Source organism: Talpa occidentalis, unplaced genomic scaffold (genome assembly GCF_014898055.3).
Source record: "Talpa occidentalis isolate TD23 unplaced genomic scaffold, MPIMG_talOcc4v2.1 talOcc4.16, whole genome shotgun sequence".
NCBI classification, from domain to species: Eukaryota; Metazoa; Chordata; class Mammalia; order Eulipotyphla; family Talpidae; genus Talpa; species Talpa occidentalis.
The window spans coordinates 84,793,596-84,817,268 of NW_023601653.1; the positions used below are offsets into that span (position 1 = coordinate 84,793,596).

At 67.7% G+C, this 23,673-nt stretch overlaps 1 protein-coding gene across 1 annotated transcript in view; it reads right to left on the bottom strand.

Annotated features, from left to right (window-relative positions):
• Positions 1–439: 439 nt before the first annotated feature.
• PPM1H (protein phosphatase, Mg2+/Mn2+ dependent 1H) overlaps positions 440–23,673 on the bottom strand; it is a 73,157-nt gene continuing 49,923 nt past the window's right edge. Inside the window, 7 exon segments of the mRNA XM_037515104.1 lie at positions 440–551; positions 554–588; positions 6,340–6,491; positions 13,158–13,265; positions 14,017–14,080; positions 16,489–16,607; positions 18,378–18,462. Coding sequence (XP_037371001.1) covers positions 442–551; positions 554–588; positions 6,340–6,491; positions 13,158–13,265; positions 14,017–14,080; positions 16,489–16,607; positions 18,378–18,462 — 673 coding nt within the window. The 3' untranslated portion in view covers positions 440–441.

Here is a 23,673-nt window from a genome sequence, read left to right on the forward strand (position 1 = left end):
CCGGGACCCCGCGCGCTCTGAGGAGGGAGGAGCGCGGGGGGCTCCGGGGTTTCCCTGAGGCTGCTGCGCCCGGCTTCGGCCCTGGCGCCCGCCCCGCCGCGCCCCAGAGAAGGGCCGGTGTCCGGGGTGTGGGGGGGGGCGGCTCTCCAGGGGCTCCCCCGCCCCGCTGCGGGGTGCGTCGGTCCTGAGGGGCGGCCACGCCCGGCGCCTCGGGCCGTGACCTTGTTCTTCGGCGGGGAGCGCGGTTCCGTCCACCAAGCGTCCCGCAGCGGGGCTCGCGGGAGGGGCCGCCTCGGGGCGGGCGCTGGCTCCAGAAATGAGGTCCGGTCCTCGCGGCCGAGGGGGCCTGCGGGGCGGGGCGCCGGCGCGTCCCGCGCACAGGCTGGGGGGAGGCGGGGGGCTCGGAAGGGAGACCCCGCGGGCCCCGCCCGGACTCGAGCCTCACGACGGCGCGTTCCCGGGGGCCAGGGGGATGACGTAGACGGAGATGTCGTCGCCCGAGCCCAGCCGGTCGTGCGCGATGCGCCAGCCGCGGTCCTTGAGCACGCCCGCGCGCGCATCACCAGGTCCTGCGCCGCCAGCGTGTACCTGCGGGGGGAGCCGTCAGGCGCGGGCCCCCGGGCCCCCTCCCCCCTCCGCCCCCCCCCCCCCCCCCCCCCCCCCCCGCTCGCCCGGCCCGGCCGCAGCCTGAAGCGCTGCGGGCAAATCTCTGAAAAAGGGAACTGGGGCGCGGGTTGAGCCCCGCCCTGCGGAGCTGCCCGCGGCCTCTGCAGCCCGAGCTCCAGCAGCTGCCCGCGGCCCACTGCGCCCGGCGGACCGCGCCTGGTGCCGCTGCCCGCAGCGGTGGGGTCAGGGGATCCCCCGTCCTGCTCCCGCTCTGTCCCTGGGGTCCTCTCACCCCCCGCATCTCTGCACCCCAGCTCTCGTGTGCACTAATAAGTCTTTAACCATAGAAGGTGACCTGGCGTGACGCTGACGCTGCACGATCACAGGGGCGAGGAGGATGTGAGGGTTTCGGTAAACACACGCCTCGGCCGCGTGGGGGGGCGCCCCCCCTGCAGCGTCCCCCCCCAGCACCCGCCGGCTTCCCCCGGGGCGCAAGGGGGGAGCAGACGTCAGCGCCCACGGCCGGGCTCCCCTGTGCCCCAGCGCGTCTCCCGCATCCCCGGCGGCGCTGCCCCCCCAGGGTGTCGGGGCGCAGGTCCCGAGGGCTGCGCGGCCCGTGGAGCCTCATCTCTCGGGCCGCGGAGAGGAGCCCCCCACCCCCCTGCGCCTCCAGCCTCCACCACGCTCCACGCGGCCCCCCCCCCCGCGCCGGCCCGGGGCGCAGCCGAGCGCCGCGCAGCGCCGGGCTGTGCGCCCCGACTCCGGGTCGGGCCTCCGGGGGCTCCCCGCGCGCGGGCCCCGGCGTGAAGGCGAAGCCAGAGGCGGCGGGCGGGGGGCGCCGGGCCGGCCGCGCGGGGAGCCGTCCGCGCCTCGGGGTGAGCGGCGGCCGGGCGGGGGTGCGCGGCCGGGCGGGGGTGCGGGGCGCAGCGCCCGCGGGGCGGCCCCTGGGCGGGGCGGGGCGGCGCTCCGGGGACTCCGGCTTCTCCGCAGGCGCCTCCCCGGTGTCCCCCACGGGAGCTGCCCGGCCGGGCCCTGCGGCCTGGGTGCGGGGGCGCACTCGGGGCAGACACAGCTTGGGGGTGCAGGGAGCAAGTTAGGGCGGCGCGAGGCGCAGCGGAGGGGGGCGGAGGACCCGCTCCAAGCCGGGCCCCGCCGGGCGGGGATCGGGGGCGCCTGCGCTGCGGGGAGCGGGGTGTGGTGTGGCCGAGCTCGCCCCTCGCGGGGGCTCCCTGGGCACAGTCTGGCTCCGGGGGCGCAGCTCCCTCCCCGGCCCGAGCTCGCGGCCTCGGGGGAGACCAGCCGTGGGTGGGGGTGCGGGCCTCCAGCTGCAGGGGGGTGGGCGTGGGGGGGGTAGGGAGGGATGGGGGAAGAGGGCGTGGGGGGAGGTGGGGCAGAGGGCGGGGCCGGGGGGGTGGGAGGGGCCTGGGGGGCCGGGACCGGCCTTACCCGAGGGCAGGAGGCGGCGGCCCGGAAAGGCGGGTCCCTGCGCGGGGAGAGTCGCGGCCGGAGACGGCCCCGCGGGGCCTCTGCCCGCTCGGGTTCCGCGGTGACCCCAAGCGGCCGCCGCTCAGGGACCCCCACGTCCCCGCCGCGGGGAGCCCCGCCTGGGGGCCCCGGACCCCAGAAACGACACCACCGCCACTGCCCACGGGTGCGGGGGTGCCTTCGCCCCCCCCTCCCTGCCAGCCGAGCCGGGCAGCGGCCTCACGGCGCCCCGTGGCGCGCAGCCCCCCAGGACTCGGCTCTCCCCAGGAGGCGCTCAGGCGGCCAGGCTAGTGTCGGGGACGGGGGTGGTGCAGCCGGGTCCCCAAACACTTGCGCATGAAGGGGGCCCCGCGGGACAGCGATGCCATGCCGGGTGGAGCCGCGCCCCGAGGCGGCCCTGAGGGGCCGCGAGGCCGGGGAAGGAGCCCCGGGGCTGACCCAGCGGCCTCTCGGCTCCCAGCACCGGGGGCCGCGCTGGGGGCCGTGCGGGAACAGACAGAAGGGGGGACCCCACACCCTACACCACACACCCCCACGGGCAGCGCTGGCCTCCAGCCCTCCTGACCCCCGTGGCGGCCTCGCCCTCAGGGTGGGTGTCCGGGGCCCTGAGAGGCGGCCTGGCTGCGCCCGGGGAGCGACCTGCTCTCCCTGCAGAACAGGAGGCGGCTCCCCAGGGTCCCCACGCGGCCTCCATCCAGGCAGCCCCACACCAGTCACCTCACCTCTCACCTCAGGGCCTCCGGCCTCCCCGAGCAGCCCTGCGCCTGCCGCGGGGTCTCGGCCGCCCCGGACACTCTCCCGGCGCTGACCGCGGGTGACAGAAGCCGTGGCCCGGTTCACGGGGCTGCCGGCTCCTTCCGGGCCGGGACAAGAGCAGATCAGCTCGCGGGCGGGAGGGCGCCGCCAGGCAGCCCCGCCGGGACTTGGGGACCGAGTCCCGTGCCTGGGGGCCCCGTGGAGACCGCGGAGCCTCCTGCCAAGTGACACGCAAATACGCGGAACTGCCACACGCGAGGCCGCGGCCGCCGGCTCCCCAAACACGCGTCTCAGGCGGTGTCTCTGCTCTCCCGGCAGGACGGGCCGGGCCGGGCCGCCAGGTGGGACAGGAGGGTCCCGGCGCGGAGCGGGAGACGCGCGCCGCTTCGGCCCCGCATCTGGCGACCGGGTGTCCTGGAGCCGAGGACCCCGCTGCTCGCCTCCTGTGCCCGTCACAGCAGGACGCCCGCCCGGCTGTGCTGGCTCCTGGGGGGCTCAGGCTCCGCCTCCGGATCCACGCGGGACACCCGCGGGGACAGGGCCTCTCCCGGAGGACTGTCCTGCCCACGAAGGCGGGCCCGTCTGCGCTTTCCAGAGTCCCTCCCAGGCCCTGCGCACTCCCTGCGGCTCGGAACGGGCCATCCCGCAAAGAAGGAAACTTCCCCCCTAAGTTCTGCTTGTCTGAGATTCCACACACCGACCAGAATCTTCCTCCTCTGGATCCCGATGCTCCACCTTCACCAAGAACGCAGCCCCGCCGCGGGACGCCTTACCCGCCTCGGTGCGCGGGCTTTGGTCCAAGGCTTTGGCCTGACCTCTCCCCGGGAAGACAAACTTTCTCTTTCCTGCCCGGTTTGTTCCATGCAGAGCCCGGGAGCCCCTGGAGCTCCGAGGCAGCAGCTCTCCGGGACCCAGGGAGGACACCCCCAGGTCGCTCCCTGGAGGGCAGGCCTGTTGCCATGGAGACAGACTGGCTAAGCCAGGCCCCACGGACCCTCCCTCTGCCGCTGGCCGGCTCTGCAAGACGTGGCCCGAGGAATCACAGTGAAGACTGGCGAGGAGCCGTAAACACAGAGCAGGGCTAAAAGCTCAACAGGAGGAAAATACATCCGAATTCAAGTGACAGAATAACCCCATCGGTGCCCGTGCATGTCCGCAACATCCGAACAAGCCTAGGCAGAGCGAGAGGTCTTGCTTCACTTTTTTCCAGAAGGAATCCTCTTGGTGTAAAATACACAAAACACGCAAGATGGCAACAAACACAGCGATAGCCACGGGCGCGCGCAGGGCCAGGCGCCATGGCTGTCCCCAGAGAGAAGCCACAATCACGAGGCAAATGAGCGCTCAGAGCAGCACCCGGGCTCTCGGCCGCCAGTGCGCGGACAGCCTGGCTCGGGACGGCGCCCTCCCTGGGGAGCGGAGGCTGGAGGAGCCCCGGAGCGGACACCGCGGGGCGATGCCACCCCCGAAGCCCGTCCTGGAAACTGGGCAGCGGCTGTGAGCCGCACCTGTGACTGGGGATGTTTCCGACGGAGGGTGGGTTTATGCTCCACCGAGGACCGGATGTGGGGCTCCGTGCTAGCAGGACCCCGTGTTACAGACGAGGAATCTCTGGCACTGGGAGGTCAGCAACTTCACAAGGTCACAAGCAAGAGGCCACAGCACTGGGATTAGAACTCAGTTCTGACCAGATTCCCCGTCAGACTACGCGGCCTCCGGGCTTTACAGCCCACGGTGCACAGCAGGTGGCAGCGTGAAGAGGACGGGACAGGCGCCTCGACCAGGCGTCTGTCACCAGCTGAAGGGCCCAGGGTGTGGCCAGTCCTGTGGGAAGCTCGCCGGGGGCCTTGGCCTTCTCCCCAGGTTCATTCCCTTGCTCTTGGTTGTAACGAATAGCTCTATCCCTAAATAGCGTATTATTAGCTTCTTACCTTAAATAAACAGAACCGTGTGTTCCTCTGTGACTCGCTTGTTCAGTTTATCGCTGTTTTGAGAGCTGCCCCGCTAGCGAGCACAGCTTCGGTCCATTCCCTTTCTCTGGTCTTTGCTTACTCGTGCTAGGATCGCAGGGCTCCCAGATTTTTATTTTTTAAAAAGATTTACTTATTTATGCACACAAGAGCTGGGGGACAGGCCAGAGGTGTGGGGGGTGAGAGGACTCACCAGAGACCGAGTGGGGAGCAGAACAGGCAGACTCACTGAAATACACTGCTGAGGGGAGCAGTGGGGAGACAGGAGAGGCCTGGGGCGCCCTGTGGGTAGCTCCCTGGCTGGCAGGGAGATCAAACTCGTGCTGCAGAGGCTGCGGACAGCTTCGTAGTACTGAGACTTAACCCCTGAACTATCAGGGAGACCCTTAGATCTATTTATTTATACAAGAGCTGGGGTACAGGCCAGAGGTGGGGGGGGCGGTGAGAGGATTCGCCAGAGACAGAGTGGGGAGCAGAACAGGCAGATGGTCCAGAAACACTGCTGAGGGGAGCAGAGGCCGCGGACAGCTTCACGGTGCGGCGCTTAACCCCTTGCGCCACCAGGGAGGCCCTCCCAGTTTTTTAATAAAGCAGTTCTGTGGGTCTCTTTTACACACCTCAGATCTGACTAGCGTCAGAATCACCTGGAAGATTTGTCTAAACAAACTCCTGGGCCCTCCCCCTGGGGCTGTCGTGGCTGATCCAGGGTGGAGCCTGAGAATTCTCTGAGCCGTGGTCGGGACTCACAGGTCAGCTCTCCAGCTCACAGTGTTCCCTGCACCACTGCTGACTGGAGCGGTCCCCTCAATTCTAATCCCCAGTTTGAAAATTCTCACCTCCCAAACGTCCAGTTCCTTATTTTAAAAAACTGCAGTCATTACAGTGGCCTCTCGTCTTTGTTCGTGTTTCCAGCGCTTTTAAAACATCTCTGCAATGTGCTGTCGTACCTATGTATGTCTTGCTGACAGGGAGATCCAAGAACAAAGTATTTAAACACCCAGCTCTGCTGTCTGTCTGTCTGTCTGTCTGTCCGCTGCGTGTGCTCACGGTGACTTGCTGTCTTGTGTCTAAGTGAGAGCTGCTTTCCGCAGAGGGGAGTTCTGTTTGTCCTGAGTCACCGAGGTCTGGCAGGATGCTCTAAGAGACACTGAATTTAATCTTTTTCTCTCTCTGCAATGTGTCTCGAAAGTAACCATTTCCCAGTAAATGAAAGCGTGAGGGGAGCATGTGCTGTCGCTCTCAGGAGGCTCACAAACCGGCTGAGGATACGGAGCAGCGCCACGACAGACACAGCTGAGCTAGTTCACCCAGCAAACCCTTCACCGCCGAGCCGGGAGTCAACTTAAGGGCGTCTGACGGCGCAAGCACCTGGGTCAGAACCGTGGTCCCCTCCGCACCTCGGGCGCTGACCCGCCCCTACCAGCTCGACGGAGCCCGGGATGTGGACAGCGCGTGACCGCTAACGGGGTCACCGCATCCCAAGGCGTGCCGGCGAGCAGCCCCGGCCTCGACGCGCACCCACCTGTGAGGGTCGTCGGGGTCGCAGTTGGGCAGGAACTGGGCGATCGCTTCCGCCACCTCCTCGTTGGACAGGACGTCCCAGAGCCCGTCGGTGGCCAGGATCAGCACGTCGTCTGCCCCGTGCTCGTATTTGGCGAGGTCATAAATTCTCACCTGGAAAGAACACACGACCCCGTGCTTAGGAAGGTGGGGGCACATGACCCCCCAACAAGTGGGGGCACATGACCCCCCTGCTCTTCCCCTGCCTGGCCGCGAGGCCCTCGGAGCCCAGTGGGGTGCTCAGGGGCGCAGTGAACCCCGGGGCCGGTGCAGCAAGTCCTGTGCGGACGGGGCAGCTGGAGGCCCGGCGCACACCCTGGCTGTGCTCAGGAGGCGGCCCTGGGAACCGACGAGGAGGAATTACATGAAAACTTGAAGCCTGAGATGGAGCTGGGAGGGCAAGTGGCAGTGGACACCGAGCTAGAGAGGGGAGAAGCCGGAGGCGCCCTCTGCACATCCAGACCTTCCGCACGGACGCTCGGTGAGGGCCCGCAACGTGCCGGGCGCCGGCAGCCGGACAGCCCCAGATCCCTGCCGAGGAACAGCCCGTGGGCCGGGAGCCGCAGCTGCCGACCTGCCGGGTGACGCACCTTCCCTGTGCACGCGCTCGGCTGCCTCTGGCTTCCCCGCTCTGAGGAGCGAGGGCTGGATCCACCCTCCTGAGGTCGGCCTGGTGCTGTCCGGGGCCCGGGAGCCGCAGTCCAGCCAGATCCCACAGGACACGCTGAGCCACGCCCGAGGCCTCTCCCCTCTCCAGCACCTGGAGCCACGCGGACACCTCGACACCCCCAGACACCGAAGACAGCAGAGCACCTGCCGGGGAATGAGCGTCCGAGCTCCTTGGCCTCCAGCCCCTGCCGCCAGCCCCCGCGGCCTCAGCCTGCAACGCCCCAGGCGGTGGGCATGCGTGTGGCGTGAGCACACCTGGGCCTGGCGTGTGGCGTGAGCACACCTGGGCCCGGGGGCGGGCGGCGGGAGGCACACCTGGGCCTGGCGTGTGGCGTGAGCACACCTGGGCCCGGGGGCGGGCGGCGGGAGGCACGGCTTCTCCTGGGCACTCCTCACGCCTGTGAGACGCCACCGAGGCTCCCAAATCCTCTTGGAGGCTGTGACCTGGCCGGCCCGGAGCGTCACGCCGCGGCCCACGAGGGGGAGTGAAAACCCAGCCTCGCTGGGCTGACTGTGCGCTCACCCCGCCCCGAGAGCCGGCGGCGGGCGGGGGGTTACGCGGCTCCTCACTGCCCGGCACAGCACCCCCTCCCCGTCCTGACCTGAGGGCTCCGCGGCCCAGGCCGTCAGCCCAGCCCTGCAGCTCGCGGGACTCCCCTCCCTTCTGGAAGCCCGAGTGAGGCTGTAGGCGGGAGGGGTGGGGGGAGCTGCCACCCCGCCCGACCCCTTCCCGTCCCCCCGTTTCTAAGCGCCCGCGGCCACTCAGACCCGCCCCAGTGGACGCCACACTCACGTCTCTGCGAGGCCTGCCCAGGCCGGGACGCTCGGCCTCCTGCCGACCTGTGCACACGGCCTCCACCCCGGCAGGCGCGGCAGGCGCCCGTCCGCCCCCGGGGCTTCGGGGACATGCGCTCAGGGACAAGCAGCCGCAGTGTGCACGCTGCCGGCTGCCCCCGAGAGGCCGACGCGGCCAGCAGCCGCCTGGACAGGCCCTCGGGTCACCCTGGAGGGGTGTGCACGCCAGGACAGGACGCGCTGGCACGCGGGGAAGAGGCGGCAGCGGGCCTCAGTTCACCACAGACCGAAGGCCCCGGGGGCCGGGATCCGCCCTCAGCCCCGGGCGCCTGCCATTCGGTTTACTCTGCAGAAGCAACGGGTCCTGCCCGACTTGCTTCCTGGGCCCGGCGGGCCCCTCTGGACAGGCCTTCCCGGGCGTGAGCGCGCGGGGCCAGCCGGGTCCGCTGGGTCGGCTGAGGTGCAGAGTCTCAGTCCCGGCGGCGTCTGCGCCCTAACCGCGCCCTCGCGAGGCTCAGCCCTCGGCCACGCACGGCTCCCCCGGCCAGGGCTCCCCCGCAGGCCGTGAGGAGGACGGCAGGGTCGCTCGCGGGCTGCCGCTTGCAGGGCCGCGGTGCATGTTGGTGGTCCTTGGGCCCCAAAGGGCAGAGAACAGCAGAGGCGGTGAGCACGTGGCGCTCGGGTCAGGCGGGAGACGCGGCGGCCAACGGGCGACTCGTCCGCCGTCCAGGCCCCTGTCAGGGGCGTCTAGGCGCGACCCGCATCCTGCGTGACTGCGGGGCCCCCTGGAGCCGGCGGCCAGACTCCCAGGGCGGCTGCTGCCCCCTCGCCGCGGAGGTTTGGGTCGTTCAGCGGGAGCCGCCGGCCTGGAGCGGCCCTGGGGCCACACAGAAGCAGGCCCGGCGCTCCTGTCCCGCCGCCGGTGGCCCGGCCCGACCCCGCCGCCCGCGTCTCGCGCGCACCCGTGGACGCGGCCGTCCCCTCCCCAAGTGGCCGTCAGTAGCTGATAAGGAGCCGGTGGCGGCCCCATCCCCGGAACCTCTCAGGGTCTCTCCTGCCAGCCTCGTCCCGCCCTCCCGCCACCCTCCGAGGGACTCGGCCAACCCTGCGCTCGCAACTGGACTCGCGCGCTGACCCGAGGCGCAGGGCGGTGCCGAGGACACGCTTCCAGAAAGGCCGGGCTGGGCGCGGCCGCGAGCGCCTCTCACGGGCCAGGGGCTTCCGGGAGTCCAGGCCTCCGCCCTGGAGCTGCCCCGGGTCAGACCACAGGCGCCTCCCGGAAGCCTCCTGCTCCCCGCCGGGCCCAGCCTCAGGCCCAGGAAGCCTCCGCGGCGCCCAGGACCGAGGCCTCCGGCGAGCCGCCGTGGATGGGAGACGAGACGTGTGCCAGACACGCCTGTCTGCAAGGAGGGGGCGCGCTCAGGGCTCCCCGCGGCTCCACCCCACACCCCGCCTGCCGGGAGCGGGGACGCCAGGCAGGAGCAGCCACGCGTTACGCGCCTGTGTGGGGGGAGCCGCGGACCACGCCTGGCTTGGCGGCTCCACACGGTCGCGGCCATGGAGCTGGGCGTCCCCTGGGCGGCGTGAGGGGCGCGGCGTGACTGGCCACAGCCTCAGTGTCTCCCTTGAGGTGACCGTTAGGACGAGGGGCCTGGGGCTGCGCGGGGCCTCCCGCCTGACAGGTCCTCCCAGGGCGGTCACACCCGAGGCCCCACGCGGGGCGCCTGGCCGCGCGGCACCGGACACCTGCTGTCCCGGAGGCGGTGGCCGTCCACGCCCCCACGCGGAGCCGGCTGCCGGGCCGCGCGCAGCAGTGCACGCTCAGACACGCCACGGGAGGGTCTTCTTTCGGCGTCTGCAGACGAGATAAACTGACCCTGGAGAGTGAAACCGCCGACAGCCTTCGAGAAAGGCTTTAGCCCAAGTGCGGTATCAGGGCCCAGGCCGAGAGCGCACCCCGCGCCTGCCGCTCGCCGCCCTCCCGTCAGCGGCTCCCTCCGGAGCTCCCACGGCTTGTTCACCAGAGTCGCGGGGGCACTGGCCGCACGGGCTTCGTCCACCCGCGAGGGCCCCGAGAGTCTGCAGTCACTCAGCTGCCTTGTTGTGGAGAAGAAATCCCGTCCGGCGCCAGGCCCGGGGTGCAGTGTAGACGCTCTGAGTCGTGTCCGTCTGCTCAGGAAGCAGGTGCAGCGAGGCCTGGCGGGACCACGTCCCCCCGGAGCCTGCGGTCACGGGGGGCTCCGTCTGCGCCCCACAGCAGGGCTAGCATGTCCCCGTGAGTCTCCAGAACGCCCTGGTCGCCTGACTCGTGGGTAAGGACATGGCGGCTTCGCTTTGTCTTCGGAAGCCGCCCGCTCCGGCCACCGGGAGAGGAAATAAGCGCCGTGCGCGTCTACCTTGTGGGGCTTTTCACAGCGACATGTTTTCAGAGGTCACGGGCAGCCGGGTGCGGGGCTGGAGTTCAGGAACTGAGTCTGGGGTCTTCATTTTTTGCCTCCGGGGAGTCTGGTTCCAATGCCAGGAGAAACGGTCTCCAGAGAAAGCAAACCGCGGGGGAGCCGCGCAGTCTGAGGTCAGAGGCCAGACAGGACTGCGGAGGCCACAGAGCAGAGGCTGCGGGAAGACCCGCGGCCGGTGGCGCAGCTGGCAGGGGCTCGATTTCCACCCTGGCCCCAGACAGAAGACGACCTCGTTCCTGGAAGAGCCCAGGGGCTGCAGGCAACAGCACGGCCTTGGGGCGGGGCCTGGCGAGGCCTGTTCAGTGGAGCCCGGGCTGGAGGACGGGCCTGCTGGGCGCGGAGGGGCCAGGCTGAGCCCCGCGAGGCGGCGGAGAGGCGCAGCTGGACGGGACGGCCCGGACGCGGCCTCGCCTGTGTGTCCCCGCAGGAGGCGCTGGAGTCCCCAGGGGGTGGGCCGGCTGCGCCCCTGCACGGCGGAGGCAGCGTCTTCGGCTGTTACAGAGCCAAGGCCAAGGCCGGCGGGGCCTCTGCCGGGGCCGCGTTCTTGGCCAGAAACTCGGCCCGAGCCCCGGGAGACGGGGGGGGGGGGGGGGGGGGGGGGGGGGGGCGCCTGGCGAGCTGGCGGCCGCTCCTCGGGCCTGGCAAACGCGGGGTTTTTCCAGCGCCTGGTGTGCAGCGAAACCAAACCTGGGTTTGGCCAGAACCCCTTCCCTAATCTTCCGGCCCCTGTGCACTGTCCATGTAAATCGGATCCACATGTGTCTGATTTCTTTTTATTGAACTCATCAAAGTGAATTAGGAGCAACAGTGGCGCACGGAGCCGATGCTGGTTTCCAAGAAGATCCTGGAGCCCGTTCTCTCAGAACTGAACCATCGCTCTCCCCCAAGCGTCAAAACCGCCAGGCTGAGCTGGGCCTGACGTGCAGAGCCCGTGGGAAGCGACCCCTGCCTGGCGCGCTCAGAGGGGAGCAGGGCACGCGCGCCCGGAGAGGCTCCGTCCGACGCGCTGGGCCGGCTGGCGGGGAGCGGGGCCAGGACAGGGAGGGCGCCGCTGTGCACGTCCTTAGGTGCTTGAAATAGCACCCCGACTTCTGGGCGCCCAGAAAGTGCCCGCGGCCTCTTGTCAGCGCACTGCTCCAGCGCTGCCACCGTGAAACGCATTTCTTCCGCCGCCACTGCCGTCCCCCAGGGGGGCAACCGGTCCCGCTCCTCTCCGCCCCCACCCCCTTCCCGGCCCCGGCTGAGTTCTCTCCACCTGGAAGCGTTTAATGTACAACAGTTTCACTCCCCTGCAGAAGGGCCTCGGGATCCACCCTGGATGGCATTAGGCTGAGCGAGAGGTGGACAATCTCGTTTCGCGCGATTCCGCCTGGCCGAGGTTGCACACGCCGCAGCCAGCACGGCCTCTCCCAGATCCCCTCCTCCCGCGCGGTCCCCCGTGACCTCGGGCCCAGGCCATGGCTCTTTCTGTCATGGAGGGCCCAGGCCGCCAGAGCCCTCGATGCCGAATTCACGGGCCCTTGGGCGCTCTCCAGAGAGTTACCTGGAGCGGAGTCCGTGTCTTCCACAGGCCTGACTGACTGAGACTCGGGCGCAGACGCCGCGCTGCTGCTGGACAGCCGTACACCGTGGGGCCTCGTTCCCTTGCCCGGGTCTCACTTCCCAATTTGTCCGACGAGCACAACCACCACCTTACCACAGCGACTGCGAGGCCGTCGGGGCCGTGTGTGAGGAAACCGCGCTGTCTGGTCCAGGCGAAGCAGCCACCAAGCGTTGTTACTCTTATAAAAGCTCCACACTTGACTCAGTTCTGCTGGTTTCCTGGGAAAGTGCCTCTGGGGCCCCCCTGGGGCGCAGGGTTACGTCCCAGCACTATGAGGCTGTCGGCAGCCTCTGCAGCACGAGTTCCATCCCCGGCCAGGGAGCTCCCCACAGGGCGCAGCAGACCTCTGCTGTCTCCCCGCTGCCCCCCTCCACAGTGTGTTTCGTCAGTCTGGCTGTTCTGCTCCCCACTCTGTCTCTGGGGGATCCTCTCACCCCCCCATACTTGGCCTGCACCCCAGTTCTTGTATGCAGAAATAAATAAATCTTTAAAAAAGAAAATCTGCCTCTAAACTACTATTAGTTAAACTTTTCTATGACGTAGGAGCAAAATCTTTTCCACCTGGTCTGGCATGAAATCACAGCGGGTTTCTCTTTCTAGCCGGCAGACACTGCTGCCTGTTTTACAAGGAATCTGATTTTTTTAACCCAATAATGCGTTCACATGTTCTCAGTTCACTTCTCCCAACAGCAACGGAGCGAGACCCGCCGTCTGGGTCCCTAAGTCTAACGAGGGGGCAAGTCGACACAGGACAGCAGCCCAGAGCAGGACGTGACCACGCCAGGGACTTCCCAGCAGGGGCCAGGAGGGGGTGGCGTGTGGTGGGGGAGGACCCGGGACGTCTCCATGGCTGAAGCGTTTGAATTAAACCCTAGCAGGGAAGAAACTGGAAGGTCACAGCTGGGGGGGGGAGGGCATCGTGTGGGGTCACCCAGGCACATTCGGGAGACGGACAGTCCCGGGAGGACAGCAGGTGCCTGTGATACGCAGGGGCGCGGCCCGCTGGAAGGCCAGGCCCAGCAGCACCGGCCTTAGGGCCCCGCGGAGGCTCTGCGTGATCCACTGAGGTCAGGGGTGCAGGGGGAGGGTCAGCGCGGCTGCTGGGGTGCACCTGCCGGCCAGGGATGTGGGCAGGGGCAGGGCAGGGCCTGGGGCAGAAGCTACACAGCGGACACACGCGTGGCGCCAGCTGGCTGCTGCCTGGAGGTGGGATGGAGGTCAGGGAGGAACAATCTAGAACAAGCCCCGCGGTACCTCCGGCGCCGAGGACAGGAACGGCTTGATGCAGATGTTGGAGTCGTGCACCTTGAGGTCGTGGTCCCCGAGCCCCCTGGTCACGCCGATGGTCGCCATCACCCGGGCCTAGGGCGGAGCAGAGCCGTTAGTCGCACAGAGGCGGCCCCTCCGCTGCCGCCGCCACAGGCCAGGGGAGGAGACGCCCCTGGGCCCGCCCGTGCCTGCCTCTGCCCCGACTGACTGACGGGGGAGCCGGAGCCGTGCCAGGACCGAGGTCACTGACCGCGGGGGAGGGGTCCCGGCGACGGGCGGCCGCCTCTTGTCAGCTGCGTCAGAGGCTGGAGGGAGCTGGGTCTGCACGCCCGGTCGGACGCCGACGCCCGCGCTCCTGAGTCAGAGCAACCAACTCCAGCGACATCGTCCGTCCATCCGGTGACACCCCGATCTGTATTCACCTCAACCAGCTCTGACGCTGCCCCCACGACAGGCATAAAACATAGTCAGGGGCAGCCCCTGCGCGGCGGAGCTCACCTACCACGCTTAGAGGCTGCAGAGGGAGCCGCGCGGCCCGCAGCCTCCCCTCCTGCACGCGCCTGAGGGCAGGAACAAAATGTCACTTGGCTCCAAGGACACAGACCCCAGGGGCTGAGCCGCCCCCACAGGCTCTCTCACCCGCCAGCGCTTTGAGACAACAGTGTCATTACACGAGCGCTCACAGTCAGCCTAACCGATCTCCTGGAGTATCAAAGAGGGAATTTGTTGAAACAGCTACTGAGCACCTACTATGTGCAGGTGCCACGCAGGGGAGGGCGGGGAACGCACAGATGCCGCGGCGACCCAGACGGGCCTGCTCTCGCGGGCGGGGGGCAGAGCCTACCTTCTTGCCTTCGCCATATATGAGGGGGAACTTCAAGTCATCGTCCTCAATGGTTTTGTAAGCCCTGCGGGGGAGAAACGACATGTTTTGACAAGGTTTGCTCTCCATGAGTGACCCGCCGCCCGGACGCGGCTGCCGGAGGCGTGACTGTCCCGAAACGCCACCCGCCCTCGGCGCTGCCGGTCTCTCTCCGGACTCTCTCCTCTCAGGTGTGTCTGTGTGCGCACGTGTATTTTAGACACCACCAAGGCTTTCTATGCTTGGAGACACGGAAAATAAGCTGGCGTGTTCACAGTTAGCAAGACGGGGAGCTGGGAGTCTGTCCTAAGCCGTCGGTGTCTGCCCTAAGCCGTCGGTGTCTGCGTGCTAAGGACGCACCCGGCAGTGCTGCGGGGCCCTTGTCGTTAATCAGAAACTGAGGCGCAGCCGAGCCCCGAGCCGGATGGCGTGTGACACGGCTCCGAGAGCTGGGTCTCACCTCCAGGGGGTGTTTGCACCAGAGCAGCCTCAGGTGGGGCTGGCTGGGAGGGGGTACTTAGAGCACGTCTGACCTCAGTGTGACACTCCAGGTTGGCCGAAACCTCTTTGTCTCAGAACAAAGTGAGACGTGGCCGTTCGACACAGAGAGAGAATATCCCGCGTGGGCTTCGTGGTTGAGTGCAGACGCGGCTGCCAGGCCCCACGGCCTACACAGCGGGGCGGGCCAGTGCAGCCAGCGCAGCCCGTGTCTCGCGGTTCTGCGAAGGGAGTTAAGAAATCGACCTCCGCGGCGCCCAGTTACTAGCCAGGCCCCCCGGGACAGAAGCCTTCCCGGGCCGACGCCTCGTCTGCAGAGCCAAGATGATGGCGCGGGATGTCAAGAGCTCGGCACAGGGCTTGGCGGGAAGCTCTCAGCGAGGGACGGCGATCATGAACATGGAGTCGACCATGCACATTCGACAACCAGTTCTCCCGGCGAACACAGGGCCAGCACCGCCGACTCGCCGCTTGAAAGGAGTGTTCGGAAGACGAAGGGAAAGGTGGGTGCCTTCCGCCAGGGCAGGGGCGAGCAGCAAGACGCTTTTCTAGAACAGTGTCTCCTGCGTGCAGGAACAGCTCATCTGCGCAACGCCTCCCCCCGTCCCAGCCCTGGAGAGAGCGGGGCCGCTGGGGAGAAACCTGACATCACATTGATGGAAGCTCTTGACATACAGAAGAACGAACCCCAGCTTCCAAAGAGAACAACCCCAAAACGAAAGCAGGTCAATCCTTATTATCTGGGACAATGTTCTGAGGACATTCCTTGCCGGGGTGCAGACGCAGGGCTGCCGCGAGGGTGGAACGGCGTGAGGGGACGGATGTCGGGCACTGCGCCTGCACAGGCCGGGGGTCGAGAAACTCGTGCTCGTGTCAAGGCAGTTACTCGGGGATGGAATTAAAAAAAAAAAAGCTATATTACCTCTTATTACCTCTTTCCCCCAATTAAACGAAGCACAGCTGCCTGAACTGCGGGGTGTCGGTGTTACAGCAGCGCGGCTGGGCGCTCACACGGGCGCCACACAACTGTGTGACACCTTCGCACGAGTCCCTTGCAGGAACCACCATGACGAACACACTCAGTCTGATGAGTCTGGGGCTCAATAGTTGTCAGCTTTGGATGCATATTCATCATTAATCACCCGGGAGGGTTTTTGTGGTTGTTGTTTAAAGCCCCGATTCACAGAGCGACTGGACAACAGAAACGAAAGGAATCCCATTTTGAAAAGAAGAGAAATTACCATCTCGGTCAGACACGATTTCTCTGCCTGTGACTACAGAGAGCGGAATTCCTACCCGCAGACATGAAAAAAAAGAAACTAAGAAGGGGTGGAGTGGCGGGAGAAGCTGTTGTGTTTTGCTCTAGTTTCCTCTTAAGATGAAATCCTGGGGCCGGGTCGTAGCCCACAACGATGACTGCCAGCTGCCCGGCGCGGGGCTGGGCACCAGGGGCTCCGGGAAGCGTCCAGGGCCGCGTCGAGCGCGGGCATCGCCTTCCCGGGCATCGCCTCTCCCGGGCGCTGGCGCGGAGCCCGCCGGACGCGGCCTGGGTGCGTCTGAAACGCGTCTGGGGAAGCAGGACGGTCCCGGCCGAGATTTTTCATTCCACTTTGGGTGCGATGAAGTGAGGGTCCCCCTGACGGCCCTCCCCGGGGTCCTCGAGAGGATCCCGTTTCCCGCTTCACCCTCGGAGAGGCGGGTGTGCCCCACGGAGGCCGCGTGGAGGCGCAGAGTCGGGACTGGCGGGAATGGCTGCACAGCCTCCGGCCCAGCCGGCCCGCCCCGCGCTTCCACGTGACCCTGACCTCAAAATCCCCGTTTAATGTGCTCGAAAGTCCCCGACTGCTCCTCTGTGAGGGGGGGTCGCCCGGCTGCAGGGGGTGGGGGGGCCTGAGACACCGCGGCAAGGCCCGGCCACGGCAGGCCCCTCTGCGGCTCCCCGGGGCGCGTCCTTACCAGCCGGTCATGTTGAAGTCCCGGTACAGCATCTTCTTCCCGAGCTCCTTCCTCTGCACGCGCCGCGGGAACTCCAGGTGCGTGAACTCGTTCCCCAGCAGGTGCGGCTGCATGAACGCCTGGCAGCAAAGGGAGCGAGAGAGACACGTAGGCAGAGGGCGGGGCGGGGCTCGAGGGGGCCCCGCAAGCCCCCCGGGGCGCATGATCTCGAAATCCAGACACGCGGCTCTTCTTTGAGGACAGACTGAGGCGCTCAGCACACCGGCAAACACAGCCCAGGGCTGCGGCTCACGCAGGGGCGGCTCACGCAGGGGCGGCCCGTCCTTCTGGGCGAGGATTCCCTGTGGCCACAGACACGCTCCCACCGCGCGCGCGGGAGCAGGCGAGCGACCCCAGGTGGCTTCCAAGTTCACATCCCAGATGCTTCCACTTTCCCGAAGGGCAGGTTGGGGGGGCAGGAGCGCGCGCCTGCTCACACCCCCACCCCGCGGCCTCGGCCCTGGCAGCTGCGGGCCCCACACAGCACCTGACACCGGGAGGGCGTGGAGGAGCTGGAGGCACCAGACAGGCGCCGTCTGCCCGCCGCCCCGCGCTGCCTCACACTCAGCATTTAACGGGAGCAGACGGCCTCTCCCCTCCCCCGAATCCCCGTGCACACGCGTCCCGAGCAAACAGCCCCGTCGGGAAAGGCCTGGAAACAAGGAACAGCCTCGTGCCACCTTCCACATGCAAATCCGGCTCTTTGAGGACGCAGCGGTCCAGCGTGAGCGCCTGCATCTCCCCCCGCGCCAGCAGCAGCCGGGGCTGCAGCGCCAGGAGAGAAGGGGACGGCGGCATCCCAGCAGGGAAGGCCTTGGCGAGAGAGCGGCCGGCGGACGCGGCTTCTGACTCTAGGACTCCCGCATCTGAAGGGCAGTGGCCGCAGCGAGGGTTCCGGTGTTGAAAATAAATCTTCAAAAAGTGAGCCGCGGCGCTTCCCTCTCGTCCCCGGAGCGAAGAGGCCTCGTGGGATGACCCAGACGAGGCTCCCGCGACACGAGGGCTAAGGCCGCGCGTGGCAGGAGACGAAGCGCGCGGGCCACGTCGGGGCGCGCCCAGGAGCGGCCAGCCGGGGCGGCTCTCAGGAGCCAGGCCTGGCGCCCGAGCTCCCGCGCGGGAACCGGATGTTAGGGTTTGAAAAAATGAAGCAAAAAGGTGAAATGGCTGAGACCTAAGCACGCGTGGGTTGGAATCGCTCGTGAGGATTTCTCCGTCTCCGTCTGTCCCGAGACTCGGAGCAACGAGACCCGGACCTGCGCAAGGCGGCGCCCGCTGCGGGGCGGGGGGCTGCCGAGGCTCTGTCCGGTCAGCGGCCGCCAGGAGAGGCTCACCCCGAAACACGGGGCCGAGCCGTGGCCCAGAGAGCAGGAGCCCCGGGAACCACCTCACGGCCGTGAACAGGCGTCTCCTGGCAAGGGCGGCGCAGAGACACGCGCGCAAACGCTGGAGTCGGCCAAGCCGGCTCGTCGTGCCCACCCCCGCCACAGCTCAGCGCCCGGGAAAGCGGGGGGCAGGCCCAGGAGCACGGGCTCTGCGCGCCTCAACACCGCGTGCCCCACACACCCCACACCGCGCTCACCCCGCACGCCCCGACACCGCGCGCACCCCACACACCCCGACACAGCACTCACCCCGCACACCCCACACCGCGCTCACCCCGCACACCCCAAGCCGTGAAAGGCCACAGCCCGCCCAGAGGAGTCAGGACAGCGCAGGGTCGTGTGACGGGGGTGTGGGGGCGTCAGCACCACAAGCTGCGGGGCCGCTCCCGAGCCAAGAGCAAAACGTTCCTCCTCCGGGCAGCCCCAGCGCCGCTCCCAGCGCCCCAAGCCGGCCCGCGGGCCCCTTACCAGGTACTGCAGCCGCTGGCGCTCCGTCTCGGGGGTGAACTCGGAGGACATGGGGATGATCTCTCCGTTCCTGATGATGATGGCCCTGGGGGGGGGGCACTGTCAGCTGGGGGCGCCGCAGCCCCGACTCCGACTCCCGTCAGCTCCCCGGACCGGCTCCACACACGCGCGGAGCGCCCGGGGGACACGACACCTCTCTCCGACCCGCACCGCGCCGGGGTGTCGCCCTCCTAGGCCGGCGCCCTCCAGCCGGCGCGTGGACTCTGGGCCGGCTGGAGCCCGGCCGGGGGGCAGCGCCGAGCACCGCGTGCCCCGAAAGACGCTCTGGGCACACGTGCGCGGTGGGTGACGCCACAGGGGCCTCCGGGCGCTGGACGGGGGCATCCAGAACTCTCTGGATCGTGGAAATGGCCCAGCAGGGCAGCCGGGAGCCCCATGGGGATACTGAGCGCTCGGAAGGCGGCCAGGGCAGCTGGGAGAAATGAATGTTCAATTTTAAGTTTGGTTCCCGCAGCCTCGCGTGGCGGCGGGCACAGGCTGTGTTTAAGGGAACAGACGACACGGCTCCAGGTTCCCGGCGCCCCAGTGTTGGCGGCCAAGAACACGGGCCTGGCCTGGGAGGCTGCTGGAAAGGCAGATCATGCCGGCAGCCCCAGAGTCCCATGGAACAAGACCCCCGGGGAAGTCACAGGCACATGACGCCCGAGAACACCTCGCCTGGGCGCCCGAGTGTCCGGGTCACGGCCTGGTCTCCGGAGAAGCCGCTGCTCCCTCGCCGGAAAGTTCAGGCGTCACACAATCCCGAAAACGTGCCCAAGGCTGCTCCCGAATCAAGCGCTTTTGCGAGAACAGGGATCCCCAGAGCCAACATCAAGGCTGCGGAGCCGTCCCCGGAGCAATCGCTCCTCGGCCCGTTCCCGGCAGAACCCACGAGCTCGGACCTTCTCGCTCCACAGCGGCTCCTGCCGGCCCCTCTCCCGCCGTCGGCGGCCGTGGGGGCTGCCACTGCCACGCGATGGAGGCAGCTCAGGGAGGGACACGCCTGGGGCCCAGCAGCTCCGGGCACCAGAGCTACTCAGCTCAGTCCCTGCTCCTCCTGCTCCCCGCGCCCTTGCTCGGCCCCGGGGTGATGGCAAGTCTTACTCCCTGCCACGCTCCCTCCCTGCAGACCCTGGTGGCTTCTCAGCGCCAAATCCCCCCTCTGGCCTCTGTTCTGGCCTCAGCATCCCGCCCGCTGCTCCCCTCACCCCCACCTCTCCCCTCCTCCGGACGGCTGCGCCGCCCGGCCCTTCTCTGCGACCTTGGGAACCCACGCTCCCCGCGGGCACAGCCCCCCCAGCTCCCACGGTTCCACCTCCCCAAGGGCATTCTCTGGGCAGGGCCTAAGTCACCCGGGACCTCCAGCCCCGGGGCCTGGTCCCGGCGAACACACCCCCGCTGTCTGCTGCCCGGGGGCGCGAGAGCTGGACGCGGGGGATGAACCCACGTGCGCAGGAGCAAAGGCCCCCGAGCAGCTGCAGGCATCTGCTCCGGTCGGACTGTGCAGACCGTCGCCGGATGCCGGGCCGGGGAGCTGACGGTTCTGGAGGCCGCCACGCCAGACAAGCCAGGCCTCGAGCTCACACCTGGGGTTGGAGTCCAGACCAGCTGCATCACTGTCTCTGGGGGTCTTTCCCCTGCAGCGGGAGCCGCTGGCGCGGAGCAAAGCGCTCTGGGCCTGGTGTGTTAGAGAGTCCTGACGGCTCCGAGCTCCACCCCCAGCTCCAATTGTTGGGAGGCCCGCAGCCGAGCAGCACGGCTGGGAAACGCACACAAATGCACAACGCAAACAAGCAGGAGGCAGATCCTCCAGTGTCTACCCTTTCTGGCAGCTCCCCCTCGAGGTTATAACCTGAGCACCAAACACCAGGTGTAAACACGGGGTTAAAGGCTAATGCTCCAGCCCCCACGGCTCAGGAGGCCCAGCCAGCGGTGCTCAGTGATGAGCTCTCGCCTGGCCTGGGAGTCAGTGCTGACCCTGTCTCTGGGCCTCGCCTGGAGAAAGAAGGGGTAGGATCAGATTCCTGTGCAGTCTTTCAGGTCTAAATTTAAATGATTTTGGAAATAACGCACACGCGCACGCGCACACGCACACGCACACGCAGGGGGTGGAGATGCACAGGCAGCGACTGCAATGACGACTTTTCTCAGGAGCTGGGAATCATTCTGTAGCGTCAGCACAGAAGTGCCAGGACAGCAGCAGACACGGTCAGTGCTTCTCTGAGATCATCCAGGACAGCGAGGCCGGGACCGAGCAGGCCCCGACGCAGCCCCGCGGCTGGCACCAGCCTGCGCGCAGCGGGCACGTCTGGCGCTGCGGGCGAGTATTCATGAGAGGCCCCGGTTCCCCTGCACCCGTCTTCAGCTGAAAGGGATTTGAAACGCAGCGTGAAACCGTGCATCTCCAGAATGGAGGAGGAAATCCTGCGCACGGTGACAGCGAGGAGCCGTTTGGAAAACCTTTTCTGACAGGGTGTATCAGGCCCAGCGCCCAGGGTGCGGCCCGCGGTGTCGCCAGGCGTCAGGCCTTGCGAACTCCGTTCGGATGCAGCGGCGGCTCCTTCAAAAGCATCAGCGATGCGTCCAGGGAAGGAAAACAGGTCGGCCAACAGGAAAGGCCGGGTCGGCACTGCCAGAGCACAAGGGGTGCCGGTACTACCCACAGGCGTCACAGACAGCTCAGGGCAGCCTGCGGTTGGTCTCAGCCCCGACAGCCCTTTTCCGGTCCAGGTAAAAGAAACGCTAAAGGCAAAGTTTCTATGTGACCTTGAGGAATCGACAAACCACTCCATGACCATTTAGCTGACAGTGAAGAGCAGGAACCAACATACGGAAACACGAGCAAGTTAAAAATGTCTGGAATGTCCACAAAACTCGGCACTCGGCCTGCAGTCGGCCTGCGCGTGGCCGCCGGCGGGGACAGTGGTGGTGGCTGCTCCTTGGAGGGGGTGACCATCCACTTGCACCCCGGGGCCAATTCCAACCTCAGCCGGGCCGGGTGCCCACAGGGGAGTCGCAGGGACGGGCCGCGCCCTGAAGCACCAGGGCTCACCCTCGCGCGCCAGAGCCGTGAGCCGCCCAGGGGGTCTGCTCCGGAGAGGAGGCTCGTGGGGGACAACGAGCAGGTGCTTCTTAGTACCTCAGGGACTGTCACGTGGCAGAGCGACCCTGTCTGGGTGGGAGGGATGACCTTCATCCTGTGTGTATGTTCTCCGCTACGCAAGAGCACACGGCGCGTGCGACGGCGGCCAGGTAGTGAACAGATGCTTCATGAAGAAACGGGCACAAAGTCCCCCCGCAGGGAGCGCTTCCTCACACCAGAGCAGGTGCAGGGCTCATGGAGGCCCAGCTGGGCTGGCCACGGCGAAGGCGGCTGAGAAAAGGCGAGGCGCGTTGACTGAGAAGCACGAGAGCCGCACAGAACACGCCATGGGGGGGGCTCTGTAAACTCTGACACGGAGAACGAGGAGACACGCGAGTCGGTGTGAAAACTAAATGCATGAGCCCGGTGTCCGCAGGCGGTCCCGGCGGCCCCGGCGGGGAGAGTCTCCTGACCCGCAACTTCAAAAGCCCCTTTATTGCCTGGAAGCCGCCGGGAGAGCAAAGGGCGCAGGCCGGGCGCTCACAGGCCTGGCGCGGGGTCCAGGCTGCTGGGCAGCAGCACTGCGGGCCTCTTGTGCAGCGGAACCTCCCAGAAGCAGTGACCCGGACCCCACAGCTGAATCTTGCAAGAAAGAAAAAAAAAGGCCCGGATGTTTGTCCTTGGCCGGGGAGCCGGGAGGTTTCGTAGAGGGCTTTGCTGGAAGGGGCTTGGTGGCTCCTCAGCGACGACCACGGCTTGCCAGGTATCAGGTTGGAAACAAGTCACAAAACTCGAGAGCTGAGGGAAGATGACAGGCTGCCCAGCCCAGCCCAGCACACCTGAGTGTAACTGTAAACGCCGTGGTGTGTGAGGGCGCGGCCACACACACACGCACACGCCGCACACGCACACGCACACACACACACACGCACGCACAGGCTTACAGGGCACGCTGACTTGAATCCAGCATCTGGACGGACTCCACCTGGGGAGAGAACATTCTAAAGCCTCCAGCCTGCGCGGGAGGCGCCGAGCCGGGCCTGCTCCCGCCGCACGAGGGCTGACCCCAGGAGCCTCCCCTCCGCGCCCTCGCTGACCGCGCAGGCTGAGACGGCCGCGTCTCGTCTGAAGTGACGAAGAGGCAGCGAGCGGGTGGGCTTGGAGAGAGAGCGGCCTCCGAACCGCAGCCTCACCGGCTCAGGGAGGAGACGCAGGAGTGGCAGCCGGAGACACGAGGGCTCCCTGAGCCTCAGGCGACTCCCTGGGCGGCGCCCCAAGTGGCTGAGATAGTCGACATCCATCAGAGCGAGTCCCCGGGCTGACACGCCCTGGACTCTGAGGGCCCCGCCCGCCCGCCCTCAGGGTGGCCCCGAGCCCGCGTCCTCCCTCCCGAAGGAGCCCAGCCAGGAGCCTCCCGTGGCTCCAACCACAAAACCCTCCTCGGGGCCGCCCCACTGTCTCCCCGCAGAACTGGGGCTCCCCAAGAGTCAGCGGGAGCTGGGCCAAGGAGACCCTCCCACAGGAGGCTCTGACGCCAGGTCCACTCTCGGACAAAGGGGCAGAGGCCCGGAGCGCCGGACTGGCCGCCGAGAGCCCACAGCCCGCGGGACCTCCCAGACCCCCGCGCTGCTGGCACGTCGCTCGGCTCTCCGCCCTCTCTGTCCGCTGCTCTTTAGAGCCGGGAGGGGTGCCCCGCTGGGAGGGGTGCCCGCTGGGAGGGGTGCCTGCTGGGAGGGGTGCCCGCTGGGAGGGGTGCCCGCTGGGAGGGGTGCCCGCTGGGAGGGGTGCCCGCTGGGGAAGAGGCTCCTGCGAGCTGCAGTCTCTTCCTCGGTCAACGGAGGTGAAACAAAGGGGAAATCCCTGACAGCCTCCCAGGGACAGAGCGGAGCAGGGCGGGCAGGAGCGGGAGGGGGCGGAGGAGCAGGTGCCCCGGCCGAGGAGGACGGAGGCAGAATCTCGAGACCCCGGCGCCAGGGAGCTGCTCATCCCCCGGGACCCGCCAGGCGAGGCCAGTCCTCCGACTGCCTTCGGAATCACGACGCGGCCTCTAGGAAAAGGCCCCGCCGCGCGGACAGCCCGCCCTGCCTGTGAGGCCGCGCTCCGACACTTCCACACAAAGCCTCATTTTAAAATCCCCTTCCCCGCCAGGCCAGCGAGGAAGCGTCCGCGCTGCGA